The sequence below is a fragment of the Empidonax traillii genome, unplaced genomic scaffold (genome assembly GCF_003031625.1).
Source record: "Empidonax traillii isolate 1590-97213 ecotype Southwest subspecies unplaced genomic scaffold, ASM303162v1 scaffold22:size5013007, whole genome shotgun sequence".
NCBI classification, from domain to species: Eukaryota; Metazoa; Chordata; class Aves; order Passeriformes; family Tyrannidae; genus Empidonax; species Empidonax traillii.
In genome coordinates this window covers 2,137,451-2,155,152 of record NW_020955215.1, presented here as the reverse complement: position 1 = coordinate 2,155,152, position 17,702 = coordinate 2,137,451, and the positions used below count along the sequence as shown (strand labels likewise).

Genomic DNA, 17,702 nt, shown 5'->3' with positions numbered 1-17,702 from the left:
ACCATTCCATAATTCTGTGATTCTCTGAACATATGATGTTGGAATACTCTCCTCATCAATGAAGTGCTCAGGCAATTTTTATGTAGTCCAAGAGCTTTCAGAAGAGGAGAAGGTTTTGTAGTTCACTGGGATTGACCATGTCTTGTTGTCACTCTGTCCAGCATGAGCCTGATTTCAGTGCACACTCAGCCAACCTCAGTGAAGTTCAACAATTTATTTTTTCCTTCCAGATGCCTCACCTGCTCTGTGCCTTATTTTCACTGTTTTCCTTTGCTGCCCTACTGGAAGCTGTGCAGTGGAAACTTCAGGAAAATGGTAAGCAAGACTTCACCTCCTGAGACCTTCAGCTGCCTGCAGGACATGGGCATTTCTGAATTATAACTGTGGCCATATGCAAAGAATTTGTTAATTATGTTATCTTTGGCCAAGGTTCTTCCTACGTGTTTGTTTGTCAATAATTAGCCAATTAATTAGAGTTATTGGAAGAAATATTTAGAAGTCCTAAAATGTCATAAAACAGCATATTTGCAATATCTGCATTAGCAACTGTCTTATTTCCTATTCCTTCCCCTCTTCTTTCAAAAGTTTCAGTCATGCAGCCTGGAGGCAGAAACAGCCTCTTGTGACTTAGGTATCCACCCAAAATCAAACAAGTGAAGAATTTATTGCGGAAAAAAAAGTATTTCTAAGTAAAACTTAAAACCTAGAAATAGTTTATCAACTTTCCTGGCAAATAAGTTAAACGTAAAAACATTTGTAAAAATACAGGATCAGTAATAAACAAACAATTCTTTTGAATAATTTATCAAAAAATTGGGCTAAATTCAGATAATAAAATCCGTTGTTCTTGTTCACTCAGTGTATCTGCATAATCAAAGCTGCCTTTAAGGTAATTGTCCAAAAAGAACGACCCAAGTCAACATGAAAAAAACATCCTTGATTGTCTTCCATTTCTAAAAGGGAATTAAATTATTTTTCCCTGTGTATTTACTTTAAAAATTTATTTATTCTGTGGGTTCTCTGGGCAATACCACAGTGCTGAAAACTGCAAATCTCTTTGTCAGCACTAGGACTAAACTTTGTGTTTGAAGTCTGTAAGACTCACCTTGCCTGTGTTTCACATGTCCATAAGCAGTTTGGGAAACTTCCAAACTTTTAGAGCTGAATGCTTTTTGCCAGTTAAGATTCTGTGTTTGACAGGTATTTCTTAGTGTTTCTCCTCTGTGGTAAAGCCTTAAAGCTCTTATTCTGGTGGTGAAATGCTCTGGTGAGAAGGTCCTAGAGCTCATTGGAACTCAGAATTCACTGGAGTTTTGAGCTCCTGGACAGTAGAGCTGAGGAAAAGGGCTCAGTCCAACCTTCCCACTGGCATGTGGGAGTAGCTGCTAATTTATTTCTTTGCCTTGTCCAGTGTATGTCATAGAATCCGAGTGGAATGCTGAGACACCAGCGGCGAGAGTGGAGCTCACCTGTAACACACCTAATGAAGCCGTTTACTGGAAAAAGGGCTCTGAATGGAAAGGGAAAGGAAAGACTCTGATTGTTGAAGTGAAGGAGTTCCCTGATGCTGGAAACTACACCTGTCTGACAGAGAATACCCATGAAATCCTCAGCTATAATTTCCTCCTCATAAGCAAAATCGACTCCAACGGACAAATGATAAGGTCGATTCTGAAAAGCTTTACAGGTATGGAAGATGATGGCATGTTCCTTGCTCAGCTTTGGGCACTGAGGGCCAGAGGGAGCTTTCTGGACATGTGTGAGAAACACCCACTTTAAAATGGGTTCTCTTAAAGGCTTTACTGATAGCGGAAGGCAAATAATTTCTTCAGTGGCTCTGTGGTAGCAAACACGGGGATTTGCCAACTGCACAGCTGCAGGATTTCTTTGTGGAAGGAACAGTGGATTTGTCTGTGTAAATCTCTTCCTGACAGCTCTTTGCCACAGCCTGGGTGTGCTCTGGCTCCTGTCAATGCCACGTTGATGTGGTGCCACGTGAACCAGCCTTTGGCCACCACCTATGGTGATTTGGCTCTGTAACTACACGTGGCTGCCCACGGGACAGCCTCAGACCGTGTCTGCCTGTGAACCCACCTGCCAGAATAGATATAATCCATCGAATTACTGTTTTGTCTCTGCTTTGACCATTTCGGCAAGAAGAGTAAATAAATCATGTTTTCTTTCTTTTTCCATCTAGAGCCATTGCAGACCTTTATAAAATGTGAGGCAAAGAACTACTCTGGAATTTTCATGTGTTCATGGATGACAGAAAATGAGAGTCCAAATATGAAGTTCACCATCAGAGGTTTAAAAGGGTAAGAGCTTGTACTTTCCTTAATAAACTCATAGTAGGCCAGAGCAGCCCTTTGTGCTACTCTGTGTAGGAGATGCCAGATTTTAGGCTGTTTAAAACATGTAGAAGGGAAGAAATGTCTCTTGCAGAGTTGGAATATCTGCAAAATGTTTTGAGGCATCACAGGGTAATAAGTCAACTAATAAGGGCATGGAAGTAGCTCAGAAATTAATAAAGACATGAAAATGGAATGACCCCCACTGGGCGGTTTCAGCCACAGAATAACTTAAGCAATAGCAGAAGAGTTTGTGGAGGGGAGAGAGGAAGTTGAGCCAAAAGCAGAAACAACCACAGCTCCGAGTCCCCTCTCTACAGAATGAAGGGAGTGGGAGGCTGCACCCACGGCAGAGGCCACATGCCCACTGACAAGTATCTGCTGAGGAAAACAGCAGAAACCTGTGAGGGAAATGTGTGATGGGAACCTTGGGGGGATTTCCTTCCTCCCACCACTCCTGGGGGTTTCTCCAAAACATGGAGTACTTCAGCAAAGGTCACTTCAGGTTATTAAAGAAGAAACAATTGTAAAGTGTTTTATTTTGCTGAATGCAAAAATAGAGGCAGATTCAGGTAGTACTTTATAGATGAGTTTTGGTATTTATTTCCCAATGGGTACTTCTCAACCTTCCCTCCTTTCTTCAACAAGAATTTGGAGAGGGTGAAGGAACAAAGTAAGATACTAGAGCTTGCCATGGGGTGGTAGTGATAAGAACTGAGATACCCTGCTTTAGGATTAAGCACTGATTCCTTCTTCTAAGGCACGGGATGTGGTGTGGTTGTGATGTTACATTAACACAGCATTGAAAATGTAGGAACTCCCACTGAGCTTTTTCTGCAGCAGATGAAGTGCACTATGAAATTATACAAAACCACCAAAATATTACCTTACCTAACCTTACAACATTGCATGTTGTTGGTTGTTGTGGCGACACATTCTCAGAACCAACCAGCATCCCCACTCCTGTACTCTGTTCTGTGTCCAGCTCTCAGGGAGATGTGACCTGCAGCAGCCCCGTGGCTCACACTGATGGATTGGTGACCAAATACACGGCCCAGTGCCGCAAAGAAAACTACTGTCCCTTTGCTGAAGAGCATCAGCCCATTTATGTGTTCCTCGAGGTCATCGACGAGGTGGAATATGAGAACTACACCAGCAGCTTCTTCATCAGAGATATCAGTGAGTAGATCAGGAATCATGATCAATTCTTAGCTTTATTCTTGCTGCTGGCAGTGGAACTAAGGGTAGGTGATCACACCAGCCTTGGGAATTCCTGCCCTATTATACTGTAAATCTGCATCAAGCCCCCAGTTACAGGAACAGGGGAAAACATGCCATAGCAGCAGCCTGGAAGAGGATGAGGAAGTGAAGAAGCAATATCTTCCTGGCTTGTGACCTCAACCCTCTCACACCCACATGTCCCAGAAGTACTGTAGCCTCCTCTAATAGAGGGCCATATTTTAGAAGGGGGATGTGGAAGAAGTCAGAGAACAACCAATACCCCAGCAGGCTTTTATCTGAGAAGCCTGGTTAAGGCTATGGATGCTTCCATCCTGATCCATTCCTACAGATGGGCATCCAGGGCAGATTAATAGAAATGGAAAGGAGTAAGAGGATATAAATTGTGATCATGATGCCACAGGGCACGTGAAAATGCATCAGCATCCTAAAGAAACAGATGTTTGTTAAATGTCCTAATAGTCAGCAGAGGTGGGAGATATTCCTCCGTATCCAACAGAGCCCTCTGCAACCCTTCAGATGAAAAAACCCCCAGGATCTTACCCAGAGATATTATGGGACTGTGCTTAACTTTCTGTGAGATGCACAAAAGGCAGTTCTTCTACATCATATGTATTCCTCTCTTAATCTCCTGTAGTCTCCCAGTGCTCATTCTGATAAATGAGTACGACACCAACATTATGTTGCTAATGTGAATTAATTATCTCTATATCTTCTCTTGCAGTAAAACCTGACCCACCCCAGTGTCAGTATGTGGCCACAAATGGAATGGTGACCTGGACATATCCCAAAACATGGAGCACCCCAAAGTCCTACTTCCCTTTGACTTTTAAGGTCAAAGTTAAAAGCCCAAGGAAACGCAGACCTCAGGTAGAAATACATCATTTGAAACATAATTTTATTGCTTGGACAGACAGTATAAATAATATAAGCTTTGTCACTCGATTTCTAGTTAGTTAATTATTATCTAAACATAGCTCCTCTTTGTCAGTTTTAAATCACAAATGGTTTTGCTTCCTTTGCTGATGCTCTTGGACACACAGTGGTGATGGTGACTTGCCCGGGTTGTCAGAGAAATGGAAAGATGAGCTGACCACAGAGCAGGACTGGAACTGCAGTGCTACTCTGCCTTGGTCTAGCAATCAGAAAAGCAAACAAATGTAGTGATCATCCCAGTTTGTCAGGGGATTAATCCAGAGACACATCCAAAGATGTTTTTCTGTGTGGACAGAATCCACCCACCCATACCAGCAGATGGGGCCATTCCCCCAGTGCTGATTCCTTCATTTTAGTAGTGTTGGCTCCTGCAGTCCCTTCTGAGGAGAAACTGGGGAGCCTGCAGATGCTTCTTATATCATCCACAGGTCCTCAGGGGGAATTTCAATGATGCTGAAAAGGAGTAAGCTCTGTTTTTTAGGGCTCCCGCTCTGGGAGAAGAAATAAAAAGAGAAAACCCCAGATAAACCCTTTGTCTTAATGAGTGTTTCAGTTTGGGCTTTGGATCACTTTAGAACACCAACTTCAGCGCCACATGAGCTGTTTATTTGGTTTCTTCTGAAACCCAAGTTCTCACGTGAGCTGTCTGGTTGGTTTCTGCCGAGGCTCCAGTTCTCACAAGCCCACAGGACTGTCTGTGCTCTCTGTGGGTGGCGCTGGTGCCTGTGAAACACCAAATTGCCAGTGGGGGGTTGAGTGACATGAGCTTGGTGGAACCTTTCTGGCGCTGCGTTGTATGTTCTTCTCGACCTTTACAACCCACTGAAGGAGCTGTGCCCTGTTCACAGGTCTATGATACCGATGAACAGTCAATCCACCTTCCAAACATTGAGCCAAAAGATGAGATCTCCGTGCAGGCCAGGGATCGTTATTACCACTCATCCTGGAGTGACTGGTCTTCACTCTGCAGGTAAGGCTTAAAAAAACCTTCTGCTAGAGAAGCAGGGATGATTCCTTTCCTAGAGGAGTATGGAGTCTATGATTTTTTTTCCTAATTCTTAAATGATCATTGATTTTACATTTCCTTTATATAACCATTATTTACATAACCACTTTTGTTCCTGAATATTCTCTTTCAATAAATATCTGTAAGAGAATAAATGTGTTGGGCTGCCTAAATAGTGATTCTCTTACAAAAACAATCAAGGAAACCATTAGAATCCATTTAAATCAGAGAGGAAACAGTGGGTCTAGGTTCATGGACACGGGTTGGGTTATAATGCCTCACACGCAGCAGCTGAAGCTGAATCCCTGATCCCCATCAGACACGGAGCCTCCTGAGCCTTCCACAGTGTGGGCCCGTGGAGTAAAAATCTGGGTTTGAGGAGAATTAAGATAATTCTTACGTAGATTTGCTTTATCTTATTTTACAGATAACAAGTAAGAGATTCCAGGAAGATGGCACAATACTCCTACAGAAAGCAAAGAATGAACTATCACAAGAATATAAGCACAATTTGAAGAAAAATCTGCATTTGAGATTATTAAGAAGTCATAACGTCCTTTTTTGTGAGATACAAATATATTCCTGATTTTGGCAGCTCTTAAATTCCCCAGATACGAGTAACACCTTTAGTATACATCATGTGATATTAACATGAATTCGATACATTGCTGTCAGCTATTATTGTAGGCTCATATTATTATATTGCATTTATTTATTCAACATTTATTTATTTATCCATTATTTATGTATCTATTTATGTATTTACGTATTTATTTATGTATTTATTTGTGTATTTATTTATTTATTTATTTATTGGCATGACTTGCAAGAGCAGTTGATGGCAGTTACTGTTCGAACCATTTCATATGTTATTTGTAAAGTAACTTCCCCTAAGAACTGTTTCAGTATTCCATTATTTAATGGTTTGATTATGTGTCTATTTAATTATTTATTTTTATTTATTTTTTGTTGGAATGTGTAAGCATAGAAAGCCTTGGCTGCATGAGTGCTGTGGTTAAGAGTCCTATTACCACCTTTCACGAACATGAAAGGAACTGGAAGCCAGTACCTGAATTTAATCCCTCCTAAACAATCTCCTTTCCCTCCACGTTTGTGGTCACTGGAGGTCCTTTATTCAGTGATCCACATGTATCCAGTGCATCTCCTGCAGTGGAATTTACTGACAATAAAATGAATTCCAAGCTGCTGTGCCACAGGCACAGGGCGCAGGAATCAGGAATCTGCAACTACAACCAAGGCAGCTGAAATTACACATGTACTGTATCTAATACCTCAGAGGTCAGTTTTTTACAGGTTTTATATATGGATGTTAAGCATCTAGTTAAAGTTAGAGCTTTAGAATATGTATTTTTATAGTTCATTTTGAAAGTATCATCTCCCTACTACTGTATCATGTGCTGGTGTCTTCACAGAACCTTAGGTAAAACAGCTCAACTCCTGGCTCTGAACTGTTCACAAAGTCCTCAGGTCTGGAAAAAGGCAGAAGCATATGTTGAAGCCTCTGTAGTTTTCATAGAATCATGGAACGGTTGGGGTTGGAAAGGACCTTAAAAGGTCATCCAGTTCCACCCCCTGCCATGGGCAGGGGCACCTTCCACTAGACCAGGTTGCTCCAAGTCCTGTCCAACCTGGCCTTGAACACTTCCAGGGATGGGGCAATATTTGTCAAAACACCTGAGTCCTGACTTACAGGAAAGCAAAATAGTGAAATAACTGATGATTCAGACTTTAAGCCCAGATAAAGAATCAGTGAAATTAAAGAAAGACTTTCATTGTGACCATGCTTCATTTTTTCCTAGTCTTAGCCATGGTGGTAATTGCAGATATTTATAGATTGAAATGTGTGAGATATCTGATATTTCAGAAAACTGCTGACAATCTAGCTACAAGTGCTAGTAATATATTATGTGTCTTATTTCCACTATAAATGCAATTTATTGTACTTTTTTTATGAGCTAACAATAAATACATCTGAAAACAAGAAAATTTGGTTTACTTGTGATTTTTTTAAGAATGGTTTTTGTCACTCTTCCCTTTTCTATCAGAATGTTATACACTACTCCTGCAAAAATGTCTGCAGGGCAAAGTAATTATTAGTGATTAATACTAACAAATTCACGGCCCATAAAAGTGTGCAGGACCACCCAGCAGAGTGACAACAGTGAGTCACCCAGATCCCCTGAACCCTCTTCTGCAGGCAAAGAGAACACTGAGGTTCTCTGGCCTTTGTGGTCAGGAGGTTTGCCACTGAAACCACTTGAAATAGATCTTGAGGTCTTTGAGGTTTCTGTCTGATTCTGTCGGTGCAGTGTTCAGAATTCATAGGACCGACCTTCCTGTTCTTCAGATAACTGGGTTGAAATCTTGGCACCATTGAAACCCATCACTGCAACCTCTCATTAACTTGGGTCCAGCCCAGTTTCCATCCTCTGAAATACTCAGGCTAAATTTACGAGCATCCTGACAAAGGATATTGATCTGTTGCCTTCAGAGGAATCTGCCTTTCTGTGCCATAATGCCATAAGGTGAATAATGCCATAATGCTTCCCTACAGGAAGCTTTTCTGGCATGGATTATGGGCTAATCAGGAGCCAGTGAGGGAAGTCACTGGCTAAGATTCTTCAGGAAAATGAGAAAGCACAGCTTGAAACTGCCCCTTATTGTGCAGAAATCAGGTTCATTATAAGATGACTGCTCTCTAAGACATAAAGTTGGCTTTAATCCTTGATTACCCATTACCTGGGCCTCATATGGACCCAAGTGCCTGTGAATATCTCCTCAAAGAATTGTCAGTCAGCCATCTCTGAGGGACTGTATAAAAAGGTGTTACTATCACAGCTCAAATATTCCCTATGGTGGCTCCATATATTTGAGATAATTTTCTAGTATACTCCATCCATTCAGGAACATAATAGTTGATGTGTCAATTAGTCCTTGGACTTCTCTTTCTTAATTCTTCTCCTTGTTGCACTGCAAATAATCTGGAAACCTTCTGATAAATGTCACAATGCATAGACTCAGTCAAGCTGCACAATGTACAAAACTGGCCTAAAAACTTTAGATTACAAAATCAGAGATTCTGAAATAAAAATATAGAATTAAATTTATTCCTGAGGCTCCTGAGATATGAGAGTCATTAATTATATAATAGATAATAGACTTATACTGGACCTACTCCTGAGTCTGTGTCCCACCATTTTCTGGGAAGGTGAAGCTCCTCCAGCTTTCTATTCATACTCATCACTCAACCTGTGGCTTTAGGTTTTGCCTACCACACCTCCCTAAATCTTCACTGAACAGAGACTGACTAATTCCCTTCAGGGCTTTTTGTGGGTGCTCCTTATCTTAAGGAATGCTTGACAAATAGTTGGTGTCCTTAATGAGGCACTAATAGGTTACAGTAGGAACTTGCTATCCTCTAAGTGCTTCAGCTGGGCAAGCAGGCACTTGCAAGCAGCAAAAGGGGGGAAAAAAAGGCTTATGTCTAATTAAGGGTTCTGTGGGAAAACACAGATTTTAGGTCCAAATGCTTCGTATCCACCCCTTCTTCCATGCTGACCTTCATCTTATCCCTTTTCTTCATAAGTTGTAGATTCTCTTTTATAGAAGTAATAGTATTTGTAAGAGAGGGAAATCCAGTGTATATTCCCCAGCCTTGTTCTGAGACATCAAAAAACCTTAAAAGAAACCTTGCTTCAAATATGTCGGTTTGATGAGTTCAGTGTGACAGAACTTCAAAGTGCTGAACACCTGGGAATTGCATCTTAAGGCAATTTAATAGAAATCCTATTCAATGCTCAAGGTGCAATACATTCAGTGGAAATGTTAAGCTGTTAATGCTTGTTTTGTTTTACCTGTGAAGAATCAATTCAGACCCATCATTGGAATGGCACTAAGTAATTCAAAGGATCCACAAGTTCAGGTATCACAGCCTTGTTGTATTGTATCTTAGCGAAATCAGAAGATACAAAGAAAAATATAAAGCTCAGTGCCAGCCTTTGCAGAGAGGTGTTGGGTTTATTTTTTTACTTTCTGAAATAACACATGAAACCTTCAGCAGGGATCTGTCCTGCCTTGACACCTGCAGTGTTAAAGAAAGGCTCCTTTGATCTCTCTTAAGGTGTGGAAAATGGGAAACTCACCTTCCTTCAGGCAAATACTGTTTTGGCCCAGTTTGATGCCTTAACAAACACATCACTTGACTCTCAACTCTTCCATTGAGCAAGACTTCAAAAGTCTGATATGTTAATTGCACATGGGCGGACAACCCAAACCACCCACCCAGAGCAGGATTGAGGGAGCCCATGAACCGCGTCCCGAATAAACACGCACCGGAATCACCGGCGTGGGTGACCACGGCAGGATCTATCTTGGCTTGCACATTCTTCAAAGGTTTATGTGGTGTGTGTGAGAATATGTTTTTTAGCTATTCCACGTGCCCTTTTTTCAGCACTGCTGATGCCCTCAGTGGGAGGTACTCCATCAGATGAATGGGAACAGGTTACTGTTCTGGAATGCAGCCACAGAACACCCTCCCAAGCAGAATAAAGCAGGCACTTAACTAATGACGTGCTGCAGCAGCATATTTGGCATCCCATTCGTGCTCCATTCAGCACTCCAAATCTAAAAGCAATATATGAATAATTGTGAAAAACTGTCCTCCTCTCGGAAAAATATGCACTAATATTTTACCAGATGTAACACCGTGTAATTAATTTTTCTTCTTCAAAAGATCAACTTGGACAGATAATAAGACAAGATATGAAGATAAAGGTAGAAAAAGGTAAAGGCAGAAAACTATGAGAGGCCCACAATTAACCTACATGTATTCATGAGTTTGATGACTAGGTCAAAATTTTGCTCACTATTATTCTTCAATACAGAGTATTTTCTATAAATTTCTAAATTAGTTTTAGGTATGATGAAGAGGCCGTACTGACATAGCTTTGGGAAACAGCTATTCCTAAACAGATCTGAACACTTGTTTTCCAATGAACGACATGTTTTCCAAGTAGGTAAAATCAATCTATTGTGCTAATTTACTGTCTGTGCTGCTTTGTTAAATGTTAACTCATAAGGACAAATATGCCACAAAGTCCCTGAGCAGCTGCCTGCCAGCAACACTTGACATTCTCCTGTGGGAATCATAGAATCAGTTCCCTTGGAATGGACCACTGGAGGTCACCTGGTTCCCCACACCCCACACCCATCACTAGATTATGGCCAGTTCAGAACAGATCCATTTTTTAGTATCTCCAATGATCTCTGGATAACCTGTTCCTATTCTTGACTACTCTCATTGTGAAATTTGTTTTCCTCATATCTAATTAGAATTTCTCTTGCTGCAATTTGCACTGTTCTCTCTCTTCCTTTCACTGTGCATCTCCAAGAAGACTCTGGCTCCTGTCTTCTCTGCATGTCCTGAAAGCAGCTGAAAGCAACAAGACTTTACTCTCTTTCTCCAAACTGGGCAAACCACTTCTCTCAAGCTTTCCTAGCATGACACGTGCTTCATCCCTCCAAACACCTTGTTGGTCCTTCACTGCTTCTGATCCAGTATTTCAGTGCCTTTTTTGTGCCAGGGAGCCCAGAACTGTACCCAGAATGAAGATGCAGCTTCACCAGTGCTGAACTTGATAATTACACTCTTACTAATACAGCCCAGCATGCTGAGCTGGACTTGTTCAGTACAGGGACAAGCCATTGACTCATGTCCAACTTGCACGCCATGAAAATGGATCTCTTCCCAACATGCCACGGAAAGTTCTTGAACATAGCACTCTGACCTAAGGGAACCTTCAGTCTGCCTGAGGATGACAGGCCTCAAGTTGTCAGACCAGCTCCATGTGAAGAGCTAGCAGGGCAAACAACAAGTTTGGACAAGAAAGATGCCTCAGATAAAGCATTTTTTCAGTCAAATAATGATTATTTTCTCTAGCTGACTGATGTGAGTTCTGCCCATTCCTCAAAGCAAGGAATAGAGGTCCAGAGACTTTGGTCTCTGTTTAGACTGGAGTTGCAGTAAGTCCTGTGGCATTTTACTCTTCACCAAGTTTCATTTTGGGATTCTGTGTGAGTAACACCTCACTGCAGAAAGTGAAACACACTGTTGCTCTCTGAGTAGGGCGTTTTTCTTCTCAAAGCTCTAAGACAGCTTTGATATTTCAAAACACAAAAATCTCCAGGATTTCAGCTGAGCCCCTGCTGTGAGCGAGCTGCTGTTTGCACACCCTACAGTGTGTCACAACCTCTCATCACGACTTTGTCCCTCCTGTCTGAGTGGTCTGGGCAAGCCCTACAAAGCTTAAGGTCCACTGTTCAAGAAACGAATATTTATTTGATTCAAAACCTCTAACTAATACACCTAAACATTATCAGAGAGAAAGCGTCCACCCCATGGCTTTCCTGATATGGGGCATAGAATAAGCATCAGGAATCCTTCCAATAGAAAGGTAACTTTGAAATGCTAAGAAAAATCTCATTTAAAATCTGCCTCCCTTTTTGATTCCCTCCCACCTCCAAGAGTCATCTCTTTCTGCACTAGTCTCAGAAAAGATTCCTACATCAACCTAGCAGACTTGAAGCAGATGTTTACACTCTTCTGCTGGAGGGATGGGATGGATATTGAGGTTGCATCAGACAGGACACTCTGGAGCACTGTATTAGGGCAGGAGAGCGTAACCAGAGTGGCAGATTTCCTCATTCCGGTGTCAAGGAACCGGCATGTTCTGTCAAGCTGCAGTTTTACAGTTTCAAGATTTCCTTAAGAGTCTTGTTTGCTCAAAACTATTCAGATTAGGAGTAACTTCCGGCTTGCTTTGGGTTTTGCTCTTGTTGCCTAATGTTGGTAATTGTCCACCAACCAATGAACATGTCCTGAATACTCTCCACGAGTCTTTACATGCTCTTTGCCAGGCTCTTCAGAAAGGTTTTGGGCTCTCCAGTACAAAAATTTCACTGACAACCCAAAGCAGAAGAATCCAGACCAACTCCAGTGTAAACCACAGCCTGTCTCTTGTGATCTCAACTTCAAAGGAAGATGCACAGACGTCCAAGTTAAAAACAAAGGAAAATTAAATATTAAATCACTGAAGTAAGGGCATTAAATTACAGGGCTCCAGCTCAAACCACATCTTTACCTATGCTGGAACTTGAATTTGATGGCATTTATATTTTTCATCCCATGAAGTGATGAGAAATTAGCCATTTATTAATTACCTGTAATTCTTGAAGACAAGATGATATTTATCCTTCTTGGGATGAACTAGTGGGGCCAAAGTCTATTTTACCTATTACAACTTCTCCTGTTAGAACTTTCAGTTTCCTTCTGTCTTCCTGAAGATAGCACATATGGCCCCAATTCCTTGCAACAAGGGAAGGTGATCACTGAAATACTGTGAATTGTAGTGGTGTGCAGGGATCTTTCCTATTGAGACAATTTGCCCAACTACATTAACATATGATGATTTTGGAGGGATGGGTTCAAACAAAACTATCAGCTCAAAACTCCACATTACTTTGAACTTCATGAAAATTAAGCCTCAGAACCAAGTGTCCCATTGTGATTCCCCCCCTGAGCTGTATTATAAAAGATAAAAAATGATGCCTGTGGATTAAGTCACTAATACAGTGGTATGGTGGATTTTTTTGAAGAATCCCTCCTACTGTGCTGAAAATAGGAAACTAGGAGAAGAGGGGCAGGCAGAGGAATCTCCTCCATATCTCCATGACACCACACCAGGCAGTAACTCAGCAGGATGCCCAGTGGCTCTGAACTCATCCCTGCTCTTTGCCAGGCAGTGCCATGTGGTATCTTTGCTCTTTCTTTCACAGAGCGTTGGTTCCAATCTCTAAAGTGGCAGAATTTTAAAGGAAGGAGAACACTGAAGGATTTTCTAGGCTTTTTGTGAAGTTTAGGGTGTTCCAATGAAACATTCTTTTCCAGAGCAGCCTAGAAGGGCTCAGTGCACAGTCATAGGAACAAGCATCGCCTTTAAACAGAGCTCACAGGCAGCTCCAAAACATCAAGACAACAGGAATTAAGGACTTCAGCTCTACTGGGATGAATCTTTTGGAACACACCCAGTAACAATTATTTTTCCCCTGGGAATTGTGTTCATCTCTAAGAGTCAATAGGCAATAACAGACCAGCAATAAGTAACCACCTTACTGAGTCACTCCTTGGACTCGCTGATGGAGATAGAACAGTTAATTAGGCAAGGGGCTTAGCCAAGGAACAATACATCTGCTCTATCAACACAATCCATGCTGGGACACTCATGACCTTCACGCTGTACAGAAGACATTCTATTGACACTACAGGGCAACACCTTCTTCTAATTACGTTCTGTGTGAGGGGATTTCATCACCAGGGTTCCTGCTCCTTGTGCTCGTGTATATAAATATCTGCTCCCACAGACACATGGACACACACTGGAGCTAAACGTGCTGGAATACTTGAAGGACAGACCAGCTGTGAAACAGGCCAAGAACCCCTGTTTGCCATGAAGACAACAGGAGTCTTTGTGCTCCTCGCTCTGGCAGTTCTTTGCTTGGCAAGTGAGTAACCTCCTGTATTTCCTGCTATATTACAGTTCTGATGTCTAAAAACTGCAAGTTTCTCAGTGTATTGGGACAGAGAGCAATGGTTCCTGGACCTGGGTGGGAGACAGAAAGTGAAATTTTAGGCTTGTGCTCCATTTATCAAACACTATTGTACCAGCTGTACAGCTGCCCACTTGGGTGGATGAAACCTCATCCTTGGTGGTGGTGTGAATCAGAGCTGCATTCTGCACTGTGACTAAAAAGAACTGCAAAGCCTCAGAACCACAGCTGTTTTTACCTACTTATTTTTAAATTTTATCTGAGAAGGGAGGTTGGAGCTGATGAGGTTCTTCTGCCAAACTGACCATGCAGGGGACAGTTGATTATACACAGGACACATAATAAGACTATAAATCACCTCTTTATACTGTTAGCTTGCCAGGCTGCAGAGAGCTTTGAAGAGCAGGTTGCTCTGGGATAAAATAGGGAGCCAGGAGGAATTTCTTGGTATTTTTATTTTTACTAAAACCTTGGAATAAAATATGTAGGTGTAAGTAAGTACATTTAAGATAACTGAGAGAGTCCACATTTCTGCTAGAGTATAGATGTTCAAAAGCATTAAGAACATTAAAGAAGCAAAATAATTACAATATTAAACCCAAAATTATGAAACAAGTTAATATTTTTCTATTTTGAATAGGTCTGAAAAGGTTGCTTTGAAAATTGTCTCACAATCAAAATGCTTATGAACAACAATTTCAATGAAATTGCATGATTTGACAGAAACCGTTCTTTCAGTGTTTCATTAACTGCAGAAAAAGAAATAAATATTACTTCCATAAGAATTCCAGGAAATCTCTTCCTTGAACTTCCTAGTTTATCTTGTCTCCTTTAAAACTTTACTAATAACTACATTTTGAGCTACATTTTTTTGCATTCACTCCCACATGCAGAGTGGCTCTTAAGAGGTTACTGGAGAAAAAATAACATCCTAATGTTTGGGAGGAAGTGGATTAAATCTAATCCAACTCCAGAATAATGAAAACTGTCAAACCTCTGGTGATACAGACTGAATCTTGACATGGAGCACTATTTATGACAGTTTTCTTTAAGTTGAACAATGTTATTTGATGAGAAGATGTAAACAGCTCCATGAAAGGAACTTCCAGTGGAAATTCTAATGGCTTTAAAGATCAGAAAAAGCCACATCTAGTCCAAAAGACAAGTGCTAGAGCTGTATTGCCATACCACATTTTCCTCCTGCTCCCGCTGCACAGAAGTTTCTGCCTGACAACTTTTACCCCTTGGAAGCCCCAGGATGATGATTACAGGACAGGAGAACAAATACATTCCTAAGGAAAGTAACAAATGTGTCACCGTAATGGAGACATGCCAGTGGCACTTGATTACTTTCTGGGAGGTGTAATTAGCATTGTTTTGAAGCAGCTCCTTGAAGCCCCACCTCGGAACAGGGTTCCATTCTATCAGATGCCATGTGTGTACAAAATAGGGGCCAATCAGTTTGACCAGCAAATGAAATCACTTTTTAAAGTGGTACTATGATCCAAATTGGATTATCATTATTATATATATTTAATATTATAGTTTAATGAAGATATTATCCTCATTATTGACAGAAAATCAAAGCATAAAAAGAACATTTGATTTTCGTACAACCACATGCAACTTTTTTTATAAACTTAGGAATTAAAACCCAGTCATGCTCAACAACCAGTTGATCCTGAACAGACTGGCCACTGAATACAATATTGACTTCTGGGGCTTCAATCTTTTTGTGGTGAAAGGGGGAACAATGGCTCCAGTCGCTCCTACAGCGGAGGCTGTTCTAGCAGCTGACAGAGGTTTCTGAGGTAAATAATAGAATAATGTCCACTTGTTTAATAGGTTCTGACACCTGTGTCTTATTAAACACTGAAAAGCTCTGTCAGTATTTACTTTCAAGGAGTTAAGAGACTTGGTGTTGCTGGAAGGGCTCAGACTAATGAAATCATCCTTGTTTGAAACTGAGTGTTCATTAACTGTGGTTTTTATTTTATCCTTTGTGATTCTGTTTTATTGCAGATGCTGACAAAGAGAACGAGGTGAGTAATGTTCTTTATTTCTGGATAAAACTATAGATAGTTTGTAACAATATGAGGCCAGGAAAAAAAGCACCATGTTAAACTTTAATTAATTGCTAGCCATGTATTGAGATTTTAGTGAGAAATCTCCAACTCTGAAATATGTGGTTTTCATACAGTTGCCCTGACAACTTCCAAATGTTTTTACCTGTTATGTATTCTGGGCAAGAAATTGGGCAAGGACAACTTTAAAGTCAGAGAAATCTAGATTTTTTTAAAATATTTATCTGATGATGACACTTTAAGTCTTTCTTAATGACTTTCAGGTCCTAAATCTGGCACTTGGAGGTTTTAATTTCTCTCTGGGTATGCTGGAGTCATCCTGGGGTCACCCTCTGAAAGAAATGAGACACCAAGAAATAAAAATCCTTACTTGGATGAGCAGGGACAAGACCTTTCAGAGTCCAGTGATGAATAGTGGGGAAAGAAAATACACCCAAACACAAAGCTGGGCCCCCATTAGCACAACTCAGGAGGATTTTCTTCATGGAAAGGGATGTCAAACATTGGAAGAGGCTGCCCAGGGAGGTGGTGGAGTCACCATCCCTGGAGGTGTTCAAGAAACAACTGGACATTTGTAGTCCCATTTCCATGTCTAAGTCTGTAATGAATATAGTCCCACTATCAGATGAGACCTCCAACAATTCCTTTTCATGCCAATACTTAAATAGGACTTTAATTTCACCTGGGCAGAACCTTCCCCCAGTGTAAAAAGCATCAAGAGCTGATACTGGGCAATAAAGAGAGAGAAAGCCTTAAGAAGTGATCTCACCTAAATTGACCGACCATTGCAAACAGCTAGAAAAAAAAAATACTAATCCTCAACTTTTCTGTAGCTGTATTTTTTCCAGTGACTTAATGCTATTCAGATGGAGAGCACAGTCCTTAAAAGTGCTCGGTTTGTCACAGGCAGCATCACAGACATCTCTGTGATAAGGAACATTCCTTTTTTGAGGCTTAGGCGCAGCTAATACAGATGGCAAAGCCTCATCAACTGCACTGCTCTAGAGCAGCTGACAAGCGTGTCCAAAAATGTCACATATTCATTATTTCTGTAGGTGAATGGAGAGTGTAGAAAGATGGATTCAAAGAAAAATGACACTCTATTTACAGGTGGACTGCAGTGAATACAGGAGGTTAGAGAGAGGAAGACCCATTTACTGCGAAAGGCTCTATCAGCCCTTCTGCGGCTCTGATGGAAAAACGTATAACAACAAGTGTTCTTTCTGCAAAGCAGTCCTGTAAGTACAACTCTACCTAATTGCTCCTGAATTAGCCAAAGTCTGAGGTTAGCTGAATTATCTCGGATTTCCATTTCACCTAAGTGCTATCATTTTTTTTCCAGGGTTGCTGCTTCTCTGTTCCTTTGCTTAATCTTTTCAGATTAATTGCTTCTCCCTCCAGTAAGGTCCAGCTGGTCTAAACAAATGACCTTGATATTTGTGTGAGCAACTTCCTATTGTAGAA

General features: G+C 41.0%; 2 protein-coding genes across 2 annotated transcripts; both read left to right on the top strand.

Moving 5' to 3' along the window:
• Positions 1-230: 230 nt before the first annotated feature.
• Positions 231-5,506, top strand: IL12B (interleukin 12B). The gene is made up of 6 exons (XM_027902713.1): positions 231-315; positions 1,412-1,687; positions 2,198-2,315; positions 3,334-3,527; positions 4,312-4,457; positions 5,372-5,506. The coding sequence occupies exons 1-6, from the start codon at positions 231-233 to the stop codon at positions 5,495-5,497; spliced, it is 945 nt and encodes a 314-aa protein (XP_027758514.1). The 3' UTR covers positions 5,498-5,506.
• An 8,402-nt stretch (positions 5,507-13,908) lies between these two features.
• Positions 13,909-17,491, top strand: LOC114067345 (serine protease inhibitor Kazal-type 6-like). Its single transcript, XM_027902697.1, has 3 exons — positions 13,909-14,109; positions 16,177-16,196; positions 17,349-17,491. Exons 1-3 carry the CDS (start codon positions 14,055-14,057, stop codon positions 17,478-17,480), a joined length of 207 nt encoding a protein of 68 aa, XP_027758498.1. The 5' UTR covers positions 13,909-14,054; the 3' UTR covers positions 17,481-17,491.
• Positions 17,492-17,702: the final 211 nt, after the last annotated feature.

Excerpts from the sequence above, each read along its gene's own strand:
- IL12B (XM_027902713.1), top strand. The coding sequence starts at position 231 with ATGCCTCACCTGCTCTGTGCCTTATTTTCACTGTTTTCCTTTGCTGCC. Across the intron at positions 316-1,411 it reads GTGGAAACTTCAGGAAAATG|TGTATGTCATAGAATCCGAG; the intron begins GTAAGCAAGACT and ends TGCCTTGTCCAG. Across the intron at positions 4,458-5,371 it reads CAAGGAAACGCAGACCTCAG|GTCTATGATACCGATGAACA; the intron begins GTAGAAATACAT and ends CCCTGTTCACAG.
- LOC114067345 (XM_027902697.1), top strand. The coding sequence starts at position 14,055 with ATGAAGACAACAGGAGTCTTTGTGCTCCTCGCTCTGGCAGTTCTTTGC. Across the intron at positions 14,110-16,176 it reads GGCAGTTCTTTGCTTGGCAA|ATGCTGACAAAGAGAACGAG; the intron begins GTGAGTAACCTC and ends GTTTTATTGCAG. Across the intron at positions 16,197-17,348 it reads ATGCTGACAAAGAGAACGAG|GTGGACTGCAGTGAATACAG; the intron begins GTGAGTAATGTT and ends CTCTATTTACAG.